This window comes from Danio rerio, chromosome 2 (genome assembly GCF_049306965.1).
Source record: "Danio rerio strain Tuebingen ecotype United States chromosome 2, GRCz12tu, whole genome shotgun sequence".
NCBI classification, from domain to species: domain Eukaryota; kingdom Metazoa; phylum Chordata; class Actinopteri; order Cypriniformes; family Danionidae; genus Danio; species Danio rerio.
Window position 1 is genome coordinate 46,017,501 of NC_133177.1, and position 13,691 is coordinate 46,031,191.

Genomic DNA, 13,691 nt, shown 5'->3' on the forward strand with positions numbered 1-13,691 from the left:
TGTACTGTCCCAATTAAATAGTTAAAAATCAAGGCATGATCAAATTTTATTTTGGTAAAATAAGTGTAATCTAGAGGCATTTTCCTTTCATTTAAGCCACTTCTGATACCAAATGATCAGCTAGAAGTCAGGTTATTACTTGTTGTTCCTAAAACTTGGATAGGCGACATATATTTTTCTTGCACATTTCCACTTTTCACATGTTGCAAATATTTCTCTAGTTAAAATGTCAGCGTGAGGCTTTGCTGTTTGTCTAAAAATATCTTCACAGTTTTTATTTGTAGAAATTCTAAAGCGTCGCTGACATCCAAACTCACCCAGGAGGTCTAAAGGTCTCGTGAATATTGATTAGCATCTAACTAATGTTCACAGACGTGACCCTGGACCACAAAACCAGTCTTGTGTTGCATGGGTATATTTGTGGAAATAGATGAGGAAAAAAACTTTGTGGGTCAATATTATAGATTTTTCTCTTATGCCAAAAAATCATTAGAATATTAAGTAAAGATCATCTTCCTTGATGATATTTTGTAAACGTCCTTCCATAAATAGATCAAAGCCTAATTTCTAATAGTTAATAGGTTGAGTTAATGATGATGAACTAACTAGCAATGCACAAATATTGGTTACTATACTCTCCATGATATTATCCATACTATTATCATTATCAAACTAATGAAAAAATAAATTATAACCAATAAATAATAAATTAGTTCTGCTGGTTGATCCATTTCATATGCATGCTGTTGATCATGTGAAATTGGCTTGGAGCTTTAAAAAATGACGTGACATGAAGTTTATTCTAGAGGAAAGACCGGTTTGTTTATTTATTTATTTTTTTTGCAAAATAATTTCGGTAATATAAAGATCTCTATTTTTCCTTGCTGTTTCCTTTTATCCGCAGTTAAAGTTACAAAATGAATTCTGTTGTCCACTATTTACAACTGAGATCCTCCACAGCAATCAAAGATGCATGTTAAAATAGATAAACGGCTATAGATAAAAGATGCAGACGGATGTGAGAGCAGCATCTTAGATCAGTTTAATCACACGCAAACTCTCCAAAAGCATTTGTGTTTCTGCAGGTTAAACCGAATGCATTCAAAGCTGATATAGAGTCAAGATTATGTGTCTTCTGTATTTAATAAAGCTTCTTTTCTCTCTTTGCAGGTGTGTGTGGGTGTTGTGGTCCTCTGCGGCCGCGCTACAAACGCCTAGTCGACAACATTTTCCCAGAGGACCCCAAGGTAAAATATCACTGAAAAAGATGGAAATGCAAGGAGTTTTTGGAATATAATGTTGAGTTGAATATTTCTGGTTACCAGTTTTTCTAAAAGCATCTTTTTAAAAGTGCTTTACAAATATCTTTTGGTGTTTCAGCCAATAAAAATATGTTTTGCATATCAATCTATCCATCCATCCATCCCTACCCATATACACACCTATCCATCCATCCATCCATCCCTACCCATATACACACCTATCCATCCATCCATCCATCCATCCATATACAAACCAACCCATTCGTCCATCCATCCATCCATCCATCCATCCATCCATCCATATACACACCTATCCATCATCCATATATTCCCATCCATATCCACACCTAACCATCCATCCATCCATCCATCCATTCATTCATTCATCCATACATTCATCCATCCATCCATCCATACATCTATATACGTACCCATCTGTCCATCTATTCATCCCATCTATACACACACCTACCATCCATCCATCATCCACATCCATTTACACACCTATCCATCCATCCATACATACATCCATCCATCCATATACACATCTACTTATCAGTCCATTCATACATCCATATACTCACCTATTCCATCCATCCATGCATTCATCTATTTATCCATGTACACACCTGTCTATCCGTCCGTCCGTCCATCCATCCCCATCCACATACACACCTACTCATCTGTCTGTGCATCCATCATCCATACATTCATCCATCAATCAATCCATCTATCTATCCATATACACACCTACCCATTCATCCATCCCCATCCATATACACACCTACCCATCCATCCACCCCATCCATATACACACCTACCCATCCATCCACCCCATCCATATACACACCTACCCATCTCTCCATCCATCTATACACCTATTCATCCTTCCATCCCATCCAAATACACACCTAATTATCTGTCCATCCGTCTATGCATGCATACATTCATCCATATACACCTACCCATCCATCCATCCGTCCATCCATCCATATACAAACCTATCCATCCATCCATTCATCCATCGCAATCCATATACACACCTAGCCATCTATCCATTTATCATATCCATTCATATACACACCTGTCTATTCGTCCATCCATCCATCCATCCCCATCCATATACACACCTACTCATCTGTCCATCTGTCTATGCACCATCCATAATTCATCCATCAATCCATCCATTTATCCATATACACACCTACCCATCCATCAACCCCATCCATATACACACCTATCCATCCATCCTTATTTATATACACACCTATCCATCCATCCATATACGCACCTAGCCATCCATCCATCCATCCATCCATCCATTCATCTGAAAATTCTCAGTCTTTCTGAATTTACTAAGTATAATAAGTATGAGTTTGAAAACTAATATTAGTTTTATTCATTAAAAGAGCTAAATGTATTTCTTTCCAAATTTCTTATTAAAATATTGTAATTTAAAACATTTTTGTTTCTTCAAAACATGGCAATTGATCAGAATAACATGTTTTCAAGTCTTCTGAAGTCAAAACATCGGCTTAAGACTATAACATTTATTTTTTTACCTTAACTATTTATCAAAAATGCTGTCCACATTAAATGTCAAATTAAAATCCAGAGAAAGTGAGAATTCCTTGTTTATTTATTTATTAAATGTGTGTATGTGTTTATGTGTATACACACGTTTATAGAAGAAACTGCAAAATTCCGCAGTCAACAAGTTCTGCTCATTTACATAAGAAATTCCAACTGTTGACGGAGGCTTTAAATAAATATCATCTTTATGTAAGAGTTCATGCACTAAGATTCAGCCTCGTTCCAGTTCAAGTGCTCTGATCAAAATATATTCTTATCGGCTCTTCCTGTCCTCCGAGACCTGCTAAAGTAAATGCCACAGCATAATAAGAAAGAAGCCGCTTGGACTATCAATCTAAATTTAATGCGCTGTTGACTGGCAGCTGTTTCTTGTTTTTCATATCGCTGCAGAGAATGTCTGTGAACTGCAATCATGAATATGTATTAGCAGTGCTTTAATTTTGATCTTTGACCACTTCTTACCACTTCATATACACTCAAACACACACACACACACCAAAGGTTTTTTTGACCTTGCTATTACTCCATATTCATCACTTTAGCATGCAGCTCTGCTGATTAAAATGACACACACACAAAGACACACACACACGCATCCACACAATTGTTTTCTCTGAAGGCTAAGTGTGAGTAATAATCTCATGAGAGGGTGTGACTGTTTCCACCGACACACACACACACACACACACACAGATGCACAAACGGTCTGATTCCCTAAAGTCATGTTATGTACCGTACGTTAAAATCGTGTTAAGTTAATTAGCACTTTGAGAGCTCAAGGAGTTTATTTCTCTAAATGGATTCTGGGTAAAAGTGATTTTCTACTTATGATGCCTTCTGTTAGACAGGATAAATAACACTTTATATTTTATAACTAATATTTTTTTACTTTTAATATTCTGTTTACCCTTCAAAACTGAAAGATTTGTATACTTACAACAAAATTAAATGCTTTTCACGTTTTTAAACATATTTGCTCGGTAAAAGTGCAAACCAGAGTAATCGCAAAAATAAGCAGGATTTGCTAATACAATTTTATTAACAAACTGCTTTGAATACAGGGTGCCCGCTTGGTCTTAAAAAGTATTAAAAGTTGATAAATCAATTATGAGACCTTTAAAGGGTATTAAAAAGTCTTAATCACGTTTTTACGGGGTCCTTAATTTTGTCAAGCATTGTCCTAAGTGTTTGACTCCAAAAAAGCATAAATATATTTTTATTTTCTTCCTAATAATAACAATTGCATGCATAATCCACACGATTGATTCAGGCCGGGGCACATCCGGCCAAGCTCCTCCGTTTGGGTGATGTCACATAATTTGAGCTAAACGCAGGAACATGATGTGATGCTTTCTACATTTAGCAAAACTATAGAGCGAACAGACGGCAACTTGAAGTAGTAATGAAGTCTTAAAATATTTTTAAAAAGGTATTTAAAAAGTCTTAAAATGGTATTGAAATTACCTTTAGGATTCCTGCATATACCCTGGAATAGATAATAGATATTGAATAGATATTAGATGCAGTATCTGCTTGTTAAGTCATGATGTATGAAATACTGTTTCTAGGTCCAAGCTGATACTTATTTGAATTGAGAAAATATTCGTTTATGACCACTTTTTAGTCATATCACATGTTAAAGTGAATTTTATGTAAATTTATGGTGTACACAACAGTCTCTGGCTGTTACCAGTTTTAACATATCTATATATATATATATATATATATATATATATATATATATACAGTTGAAGTCGGAATTATTAGCCCCCCTATGATTTTCATTTTCTTTTTTAAATATTTCCCAAATTATGTTTAACAGAAAAATAAAGAGGGGGGGTTATAATTCTGACTTCAACTATATATATATATATATATATATATATATATATATATATATATATATATATATATATATTGCAATTGTGATTTTCAGAAGTATTACATACAGTATGATATAGCACTTTGACTCGGAAGCCCCTTCGCATGAGGCACACTCACACTTAACAAGCGGATACATACGATTATCCAACACAATCTCACGGCAATTCATAACTTCTTGATTTAGTGGCTAATTCATATGAATTCCTGATATCTTTTTCATATAATTTGGTACGATTTGCTCATCTCTTAATGACGGTTTGGTTTAGGGGCAAATTGGGTACATTTTCGAACGACTGAACTCAAACAATTTGATATTCGCCACTAAAAAAAAGATGATGAACTCACCTAAATTAAAAGTTTAATTATATAGTTTTATTAAAATAATTTTTTTAAAACATTTAGCCAAATAAAAGATTTTTCTAGAGTCATCCACCATCATTTTCAGGCAACGTTTTGGCACCGGTATGGTTTTAAAAGTATCGATTTAGCACCGGTATCAAAACAACCCCAGTTGATACCCAACTCTACTGCTTATCCATAATGCGAATCTCCCGTTCCACCACATCCCAATGGTGCTCTATTGGATTGAGATCTGGTGACCGTAAAGGCCGTTTGAGCACAGTGAACTTATTGTCATTTTCAAGAAACCAGTCTGAGATGATTCGCGCTTTATGACATGAAGCGTTATCCTGCTGGAAGCAGCCATCAGAAGAACATTCTCTGTAAACCCTAGAGATGATTGTGCGTGAAAATTAAATTAGATCAGCAGTTTTTGAAGTACTCAGACCAGCCTGTCTGGCACCAACAACCATGCCACGTTTAAAGTACCGTAAATCACTTTTCTTTAACATTCTGATGCTCTGTTTGAACTGCAGCAGATCGTCTTGACCATGTCTACATGCCTAAATGCATTGAGTTGCTGCCATGTGATTGGCTGATTAGGATTTTGTATTAACGAGTTAGACAGATGTATCTAATAAAGTGGCCTATGAGTGTAAGCGTATTTATATTTTTTAAAGAAAAGTCTGATTTTAATTTATTTTCATTTCATTTTATGTGATTTGTCATAGGTCTGTTTTTTACGTATATTTCTGTGACCGCTTGCAATTAATTAATTTGTTTTCTTAGTTTAAAAAGATGCGTTGTGTGTAATTGATGTTATACCTTTTATGTATTACTAAATTATTCAAATGTTCCCTCAGTCTCCTCCCACCAAGCCATTTTTTGTTTAATAGATGTCTAATAGATCTCTTAACATGTCATGTCATTAAATTGGATTTAATAAATGTCTAACAATAGTCCAGAAATAGATTAGTCATCTAATAGACCGATTACACAGACTTCACACCTGTAGTCATTCATTCCTGCCTATTGACAACTGGTCTATTTTTGGACCACTGTTAGATGTCTATTTGATTACATTATTGTTACATTTTATTATATACACACACACACACACACATATATATATATATATATATATATATATATATATATATATATATATATATATATATATATATATATATATACGCACACACATATATAATTGTCATATATACATACACACAGGGCTTGACATTAACACAGGCCAAATGCGGGTAGATTTCAGCTTTGGCGGGTTAGACAGACACCCCCACTAACCACTTTAGCTGTTTGAAAATAATTTTAAAAATAACGGCCAAAGCTGCCCCGTCCCTAAAGATAAGAATTTTAGTTTAAGACCGTTTGTCAATATGCGCACAAATGGGCTCTTAGAATCGAGAAGCAGCACGACTAATAAGTGTTCGCACAAGCAAAAGAAAGCAGGTAAATACCAAATGAGAGGATGATCAGGTGCACGGCAAGACACAGGCGATCCTCACTCACTGACGTTGCTTAAAATCTCTTGTTTTTTTGCGCAAAAACAACTGTTGTACTATTGCAACTAGTGCAATTGTTTGATTGGAAAAAAGTGGCGCTCATGCACCTACAGTCTTGCTGCTTTCAAGAGATCTCCAAATCTTTCGTATGCAGCAGCAGTTGCTGCTTTCACTTTTACCATTCTTTGAACAGATTATTACTGGGCCTAAAATTAACCGATACTGTCACACTATTACACAAAGAATGGTTTTTACCTATTTTTACCAAGATTAGTGGGGGGCGTGTTGGGAGTTGGGCCTTTCCACTACACCACTGGAAGTATTACTCACAAACTGTGTGTGTTTTTGTTCCTTAGGATGGACTGGTTAAATCTGACATGGAGAAGTTGACGTTTTATGCGGTGTCAGCTCCTGAAAAGCTGGACCGCATCGGAGCATACCTGGCCGAGCGGCTCACCAGAGATGTGGTACGACATCGCTATGGGTAAGACTTAAATTTTAGTGGAAAAAAATTAATTGCTTGCTAGCTGCGTTCAGCTTTGTTTTTTTTTTATTGAATGTAATAATATTTAAATTGTAATAGTATTTCAATTTAGTACTGGTTTTAGTGGATTTTTGTTTTGCTGAGCATTAAAAAACAACATTTTTGATCATTAGTTTATAATGTTTTATTTTCTTACACTTTTAATAAAACTCATGCTTGGTAAGTGTTCATTTTGGACTCTTGTTTCTTATGTGTGTGTTTGTGTCTGTGTCTTTGTGTATGTGAACAGGTATGTAGGAATAGCGATGGAAGCTTTGGATCAGTTGTTGATGGCCTGTCATTCCCAGAGTATCAAGCCATTTGTGGAGAGCTTCTTACACATGGTAGCCAAACTGCTGGAGTCCAGAGAACCAGATTTACAAGTGCTGGGCACCAACTCGGTAAGTCTGTGTGTGTGTGTGTGTGTGTGTGTGTGTGTGTGTCTGTGTGTGTGTGTGTGTGTGTGTGTGTGTGTGTGTGTGTGTGTGTGTGTGTGTGTGTGTGTGTGTGTGTGTGTGTGTGTGTGTGTGTGTGTGTGTGTGTGTGTGTGTGTGTGTGTGTGTGTGTGTGTGTGTGTGTGTGTGTGTGTGTGTGAGAATGAGTAAACCCAATCTCAGCAGGACATTCAGGTGGAATATGAAAAATCACTGCTATTCTGCCATTTTTTTTGTTATGGTGCTTTTTCTCTTCTCTCTTTCAGTCTCTTGCTCTGCCCCTTTCTTTCTCTGCTTTCTCAATTTTCCGCTGTATTATTTCTCCGCTGGCTTTTTCATATCTGTTCCAAGTGGATCTGAAGTGTTTCATTGTGAAAATCCTGCAGTATTGAATTGCTTGGGTGTTTGTTTGCTTTTTTTATTCTTTTTTTATTGATCATTTTGATTTTGAACAAAGCCCGACATCCAGCCAACAAAAAGTGTCAAATAAAATAAAAACAGTAATATTGTAATGGTAAGTACAAAATCGGGATTGAAACATATCTGATACAGTCTCTCTCATATTTAACCAAAATTGTCCAGTTTTTTTTTTACTTTCACCATTTATTTTGACCGTAGTGTATTTCAAACTAATAATGTCCTAGATAAATCCTCCAGGATAGATCAGTTGGAGCAGATGGATCCAGCCATAGTTTCAGGATTGTTTTTTTTTGCAGCAGCAGCAGTCAGAACAACTAAAAGAATCTTTCTTTGGTTGATGGATAAGGAGAATGATGAATTGTCCAGCATGAAAAAAAGCAATGGGTCGCATTGGATCTGACTTTCATTAGTTCTGATTGAAAGTCTCGTACCTTGGTCCAGAACGATGCAATTTGGGGACATTTCCAGAACATGTGTATATAAGTACCTTGTGTAAAGTTGTTACATAAGTGACAAAAAAAATTATTTCCTTTTCCTTTTAAATAACGGGTAGGGGGTGGCATAAGCCTTAAAAAATAATTTATAATAATTATTTGGTGAGCTGGGTTTTTTAAAGTTACAAAACAGTTCTCCCAGACAGTCTCCCAATCAATAATTGTATTGAATTCTCTCTCCCAAAAGCCCTCAATCGATATATTTGAATATTGTCGTACTTTAGGTGATTTATAAATGTGTTTACAATACCTCTAGAGTCCAAAATAGAATCTATACAGTCTATCATAGGATGAGGGGATATTTTGAATGACCAAGGTACTCCATATGCTTTCAGCTCAGACCTCAATCTTAAATATAAGAAAAAGGAGAATCCTGGGAGAGAGACTTCCTCTTTCAAAATCTGAAACCATTTAAGTTGGTCATCGTTGTATAGCATTTCTGTATACTTTAAATGGTTTGTTACCAGTACATATATTATTGTGGTACCAGCTAGGGGTGGAATCACAATAACAATCAGATGCTCCCATAAAATTTTCTGCTGCTTTTCAGGTTTTAATAGAGTGACCTATAATTGGACCAAATTTTTCATGCAATTTCTTGGATGTTTTAGTGGGTAGATCCTGTAGACGCAGTGGATGAATAATATTAGCTTCTAAGACCCGCTAAGAAACGGGGGAGTCAACTTCCAACCAAGTCCTAAGTGGTTTCATTTGGTATGCTAAATAATATGATGAAAAATCTGGCAAGGATAAGCCATCGTGAGGTTTTAGTGTACAGTATGCGTAAATTTAAGTTTAATTCTAGGCCGTTTTTTATTCCACAAGAAATTTAAAATTGCTGTATTGAGTTCTTTAAAATAGCCAGTAGGTGGTGCCAATGGTAAAACTGAAAAAAAAAAACTCAGCCAAACAAAGTGGAGACCAGCACCGAAGTTGTTTGAGAAGGGTCTGGCTGCAGAGTTGCACTTGCATCTTCAGGCTTGAACGCTCAGGCACCCACGCTTCCTATGCAAGTGACGTCATTTACATCATGCCACTTGAAATCAACACAAATAAACCAAAAGTAAGTTTCCAGTTCGTTTGCGTCGACAGTGACAACGTTGTCAAATAATTCTAAGTACTTAACTTGTACACCATGACGGACCCTCCCAGCCTCCAAAAAGCGGTTTGTGTATTCATCATATGATTATACGCTTTGATGTAAACTTGCCAAAGCAGGCTACTATTAACATTTATACCAGCAAAGCTTATTATTTATTTATATAAACTATCAGGTATAAATATACACACAAGGTTTTTCCACAGTTATAAATAAAAAAAATTAAAAAACACCAGGCAAATTTGAATTTTAGTTTCTGTTTTAAACATTTAGGGCTCTATTTTGACGGTCCATGCGCAGGGCGCAAACGCTTTCAGGGCATGTCAGGGCGCGTTTTTGCTAATTTAAGGATGGGAAAATCTGCCTTGCGCCGTGGCGCATGGTCTAAAAGGGTTGAGTTTATTTTCTTAATGAGTTATAGGTGTGTTTTGAGAATAAACCAATTAGAGTCTCATCTCCCATTCTCCTTAAGAGTCAGCTGTGTCACGCCAAGAGCGCATTCGCTATTTACAGGATGCAAAGATAGTCTAAGTGGAAAAAATGACCATTTCACAAGCAAACAGTTAACAGTTAACAGTTTTTTTTAACAGAAAACTGTTAAACAGAGCATCTACTGCAGAATGAGTGATAATGGAACTACTTTCACATTCGCTCTGGATAGGGAAACCTTTACGCACAGACATCAATTAGTCTATAAATAAATTATTTTGTTTGTTAAGCGCAAATATTCGTTTTAAAACTATTTCTAAATTCAATTCTAATTTCCAGAAAACGAATAAATGAATAATAATAACAAAATGTGCTCAAAAACATGAGTTATATCCTAAAACACATGCTGTGCCCCATATGGTCTAAAACCTGACAGGTGGGCAAATCTAAGCTTGTTTTTAATAAAACAAATATAAATATGGATATAATAAATAATACTGCTAATAATAATAACATTATACAAAAAGCAAATTGTTATGAATGAACTGAAAAAGCCTCCCGAGATGAAGAAGACATAAAAGCAGTGATTTTTCATATTTATGTAGGCTAGAAAATAATATGTTTTGTAATATTTTAATCCTTTATATTTATATTCTATATCTATTCTTATTATATCCTATATATATCCTTAATATTTAAATTTTTTCATATGTAAAGATATTTGCCTATTGCTCTCTTGTGCGTATTAAGCAGTGTGTAAGCGAGGCGCAACTCTAAGCCGGAGTTTAGACCGGGTTAGTTTTGGTCTAATGAAAAATCTATTATAATTTCTCAAAATAGCAACGCGCCAGCGGTTCGCCTCAGAACACCTTCCTTTTAGACCAGAACGCCTATGGGGGCAAAAATGAGCGCTAATACATTTGCTATTTAAACAGCGTAGCACAACGCCTCAAAACAACTCTTGCGCTAAGCTGAAACTACCAAAAGACTAGTGCACCGCGCCTTGCGCCACACTGCGCCGGGTGTATGATAGGGCCCTTAAGCAGTTGTAGTATTACAACTAACAGATACACATTATGGACTTACAGCAATAATTCTTGAACGACTTGGGAAACTATTCTTTATTTAGCAGGTCCCTGGACGATTGCAAACTAGAATGCAGATGTCTATGCAAGTGATGTGGCAGGAGAGTGCAGGGCTCGATTGCATGAAAGTTCTTAACCAAAAAATCGCTCAGTTTAAGGTTAAGGGTACCCTTGGTAAAAGTTGGTTTGCAAGTAGAAAAAAAAATAAAAAAATTTGATTTAAGGAATTTAAGGCTGCCATAAGTATTTCCCCTCAGTCCTTAGTAACCATTTCCTCTTAAAACATTTAAGGGACCCGATCAGCTCCCTTGAACAAATGACACTCAAAATGCAAGCATTCTTACCCAAAAAAGTGTTTTAGATAAAAGACTTACAGGCACAGCACTGTAAGTAACTAATTTAATAAAACCATTTAATAAATAAACTAATATATACATGCTGATAAGTTAGCACGTCTGCGCAGGATTGCATCTATATGAAATCAAAGTTGCAGCGCAGCTTCAACAGTCTCTACATGATCCCAGTCCAGTTTTATAGGTCCTCCAAACATAATGTCGAGATCGACTCGATAAAGGAACGTCTCGACTCGCTTAACGGAGAAAAAGCGACACAGATGATGTATAACATTACTGCAGAGCTATTGTAAGGAAAGCCTTCGTGGTTCGTTACAATCTGTTCACGTAACTATAGCAACTGTGGCGCCCGTCGTCGTGTGTTGCCAGAAACTACAGTGAAACGCTTAGAAAAAAGACACTTGAGTAAGGCTGACGGATAAGAAGTTTGTTGCAACGATCTTTATGAAATCAGTTACCTCAGGGATTTTTCCGCCTCAGGGACGTCCTTAAGTTAAATTACCGAAGGACTTTCATGCAAGCGGCCACAGGTGGCGATTGTATTGATGTCATTTGCAGAGGAAGCATGCTTGCCTGAGCGTGCAAGCCTGGAGGTGCAAGTGCAAATCTGCAGCCATACTCTATTGAGTTGTTTGGGTGTTTTGAACATTGTATCATCAATCGAATCACAAAGCTACATTTCTTAGTAGTGTAAGCTATGTCAATGTCTTCGCAAAAGCTGGTCATCTGAAAATTGCAATGTTTGCATGAAAATAGAAATGCCCCTAGGACTGTGTGATATTTTTATAGTCTGCAATAATGTATTTGAATCATTTTGAATTTAGTAAATCACTCATTAATACAGGGACTTGTTGCCACCTACTGGTAGTTTTAGTGTCATATATTTTGAAGTATTAAAGGCTCTAATCTCAGCCCATGCACATTGGAAATATGTACCTCAGCCTACATTTTTGCAAAATGTAAAAATTTGGGCTCTAGCTATGTTTTGTTGCACAATTCAAAGGACAAATCCACTAGAGGGTGCTGTCTACATTCAAATGCAAAATACATTACTTGGATCATGATTTGCTGTATTTTTAGATGAGAAAGTGGGGCTTGTCATACACATCACTTAGTGAACCACTGACCTGAATTTTTCCCATATCCCAACTAATAATAATGTTTTTAAAATATTGTATTTGCAAATGTATATAACATAAAGTTAACTGCGATCACATAGTTTTAGCTTGAATTTACATTGCTTTTATTTTTTTGTGAAATGAGTGCTCTGCATCACAAACACAACAATGTACAGGGTGAACTACCGAGCAAACTGACCACACCAGTGAAATTGTCCACATGGAGATAAATAGGAAATTCCTCCTCATCAATGGTTACGTTTTAAATGTTTCAATGACAAGAGGAGTGGGATACATAGAAGAATCATACATTGTTTGATATACAACCTGAAATTTCGAATAGATTTTTAATACATTCTAAGACCAGATTTGATCAAGGGATTTTTAGCAGATGTCGTATTGGACATACAAGACTAAAGGTCTTTGCATACTGAAGTCCGAAAATTTTGTTATGCAGATTTTTGTATTCGGATGCGAAAAATTTGTCAGGTAAGCAAACGTTGCACACTGAATCTGATGCATATTAATTGATCCATTACGAAAAAATGCAAAACATTTCAGAGTCAGTTTAAGCAGGTATTAATTGTTCTCTCTCTTCTGCAAAGTAGAAAAAGAAAGAGGAATAGGCTTCATATTGTGTTCATTTAATACTAGCCTACATAGAGGAAGGAGAGTTCTCCTTATCAAAGAGCTGCTGTACTATTATTTTAGATTAACTCAAAATGCTAAATTTATTTCAGGAAATCAGTGGAATTTTGATACATTGCTTGTAATACTTCACATTCACGTACATAAACAAATATTAAACAGAGACTGGCAGTACATATAGACATTATAATAGATGGTCGCGTTGATGCGTCAAAGCAATTTCCTACTATAATGTCTATAGGCAGTATGACATGGCTGCCAGCCAGCAGCAGCAGCAAAGAAGTGATGCTCCAGTCACTGAATCTAGCATATAGCTGTCTGTCACATTCTGTCTTTATATTATGCACTATGTTTGTCATGAAGTTATGTGTAGCTCAAAGGAGCTTTATATTTTTTATTTATTTAGCTTTTCGCTTGTACGGTGGCTCTGAACTGTCAAAACACCTCTCAAAACGCTTTTTCAGATGCAAAAAGCGGAATAAAATAA

At 35.9% G+C, this 13,691-nt stretch overlaps 1 protein-coding gene across 24 annotated transcripts in view; it reads left to right on the top strand.

Annotated features, from left to right (window-relative positions):
• efr3a (EFR3 homolog A (S. cerevisiae)) overlaps positions 1–13,691 on the top strand; it is a 100,403-nt gene that overhangs the window by 31,525 nt on the left and 55,187 nt on the right. For all 24 annotated transcript variants that reach the window (XR_012385845.1, XR_012385858.1, XR_012385866.1 and 21 more), the window contains 3 exon segments: positions 1,171–1,247; positions 6,958–7,085; positions 7,375–7,525. Coding sequence is in view for 15 of the 24 variants with exons in the window: in XM_073913663.1 (XP_073769764.1) it covers positions 1,171–1,247; positions 6,958–7,085; positions 7,375–7,525 (356 nt within the window). In the remaining 9 variants the exon portion in view is untranslated.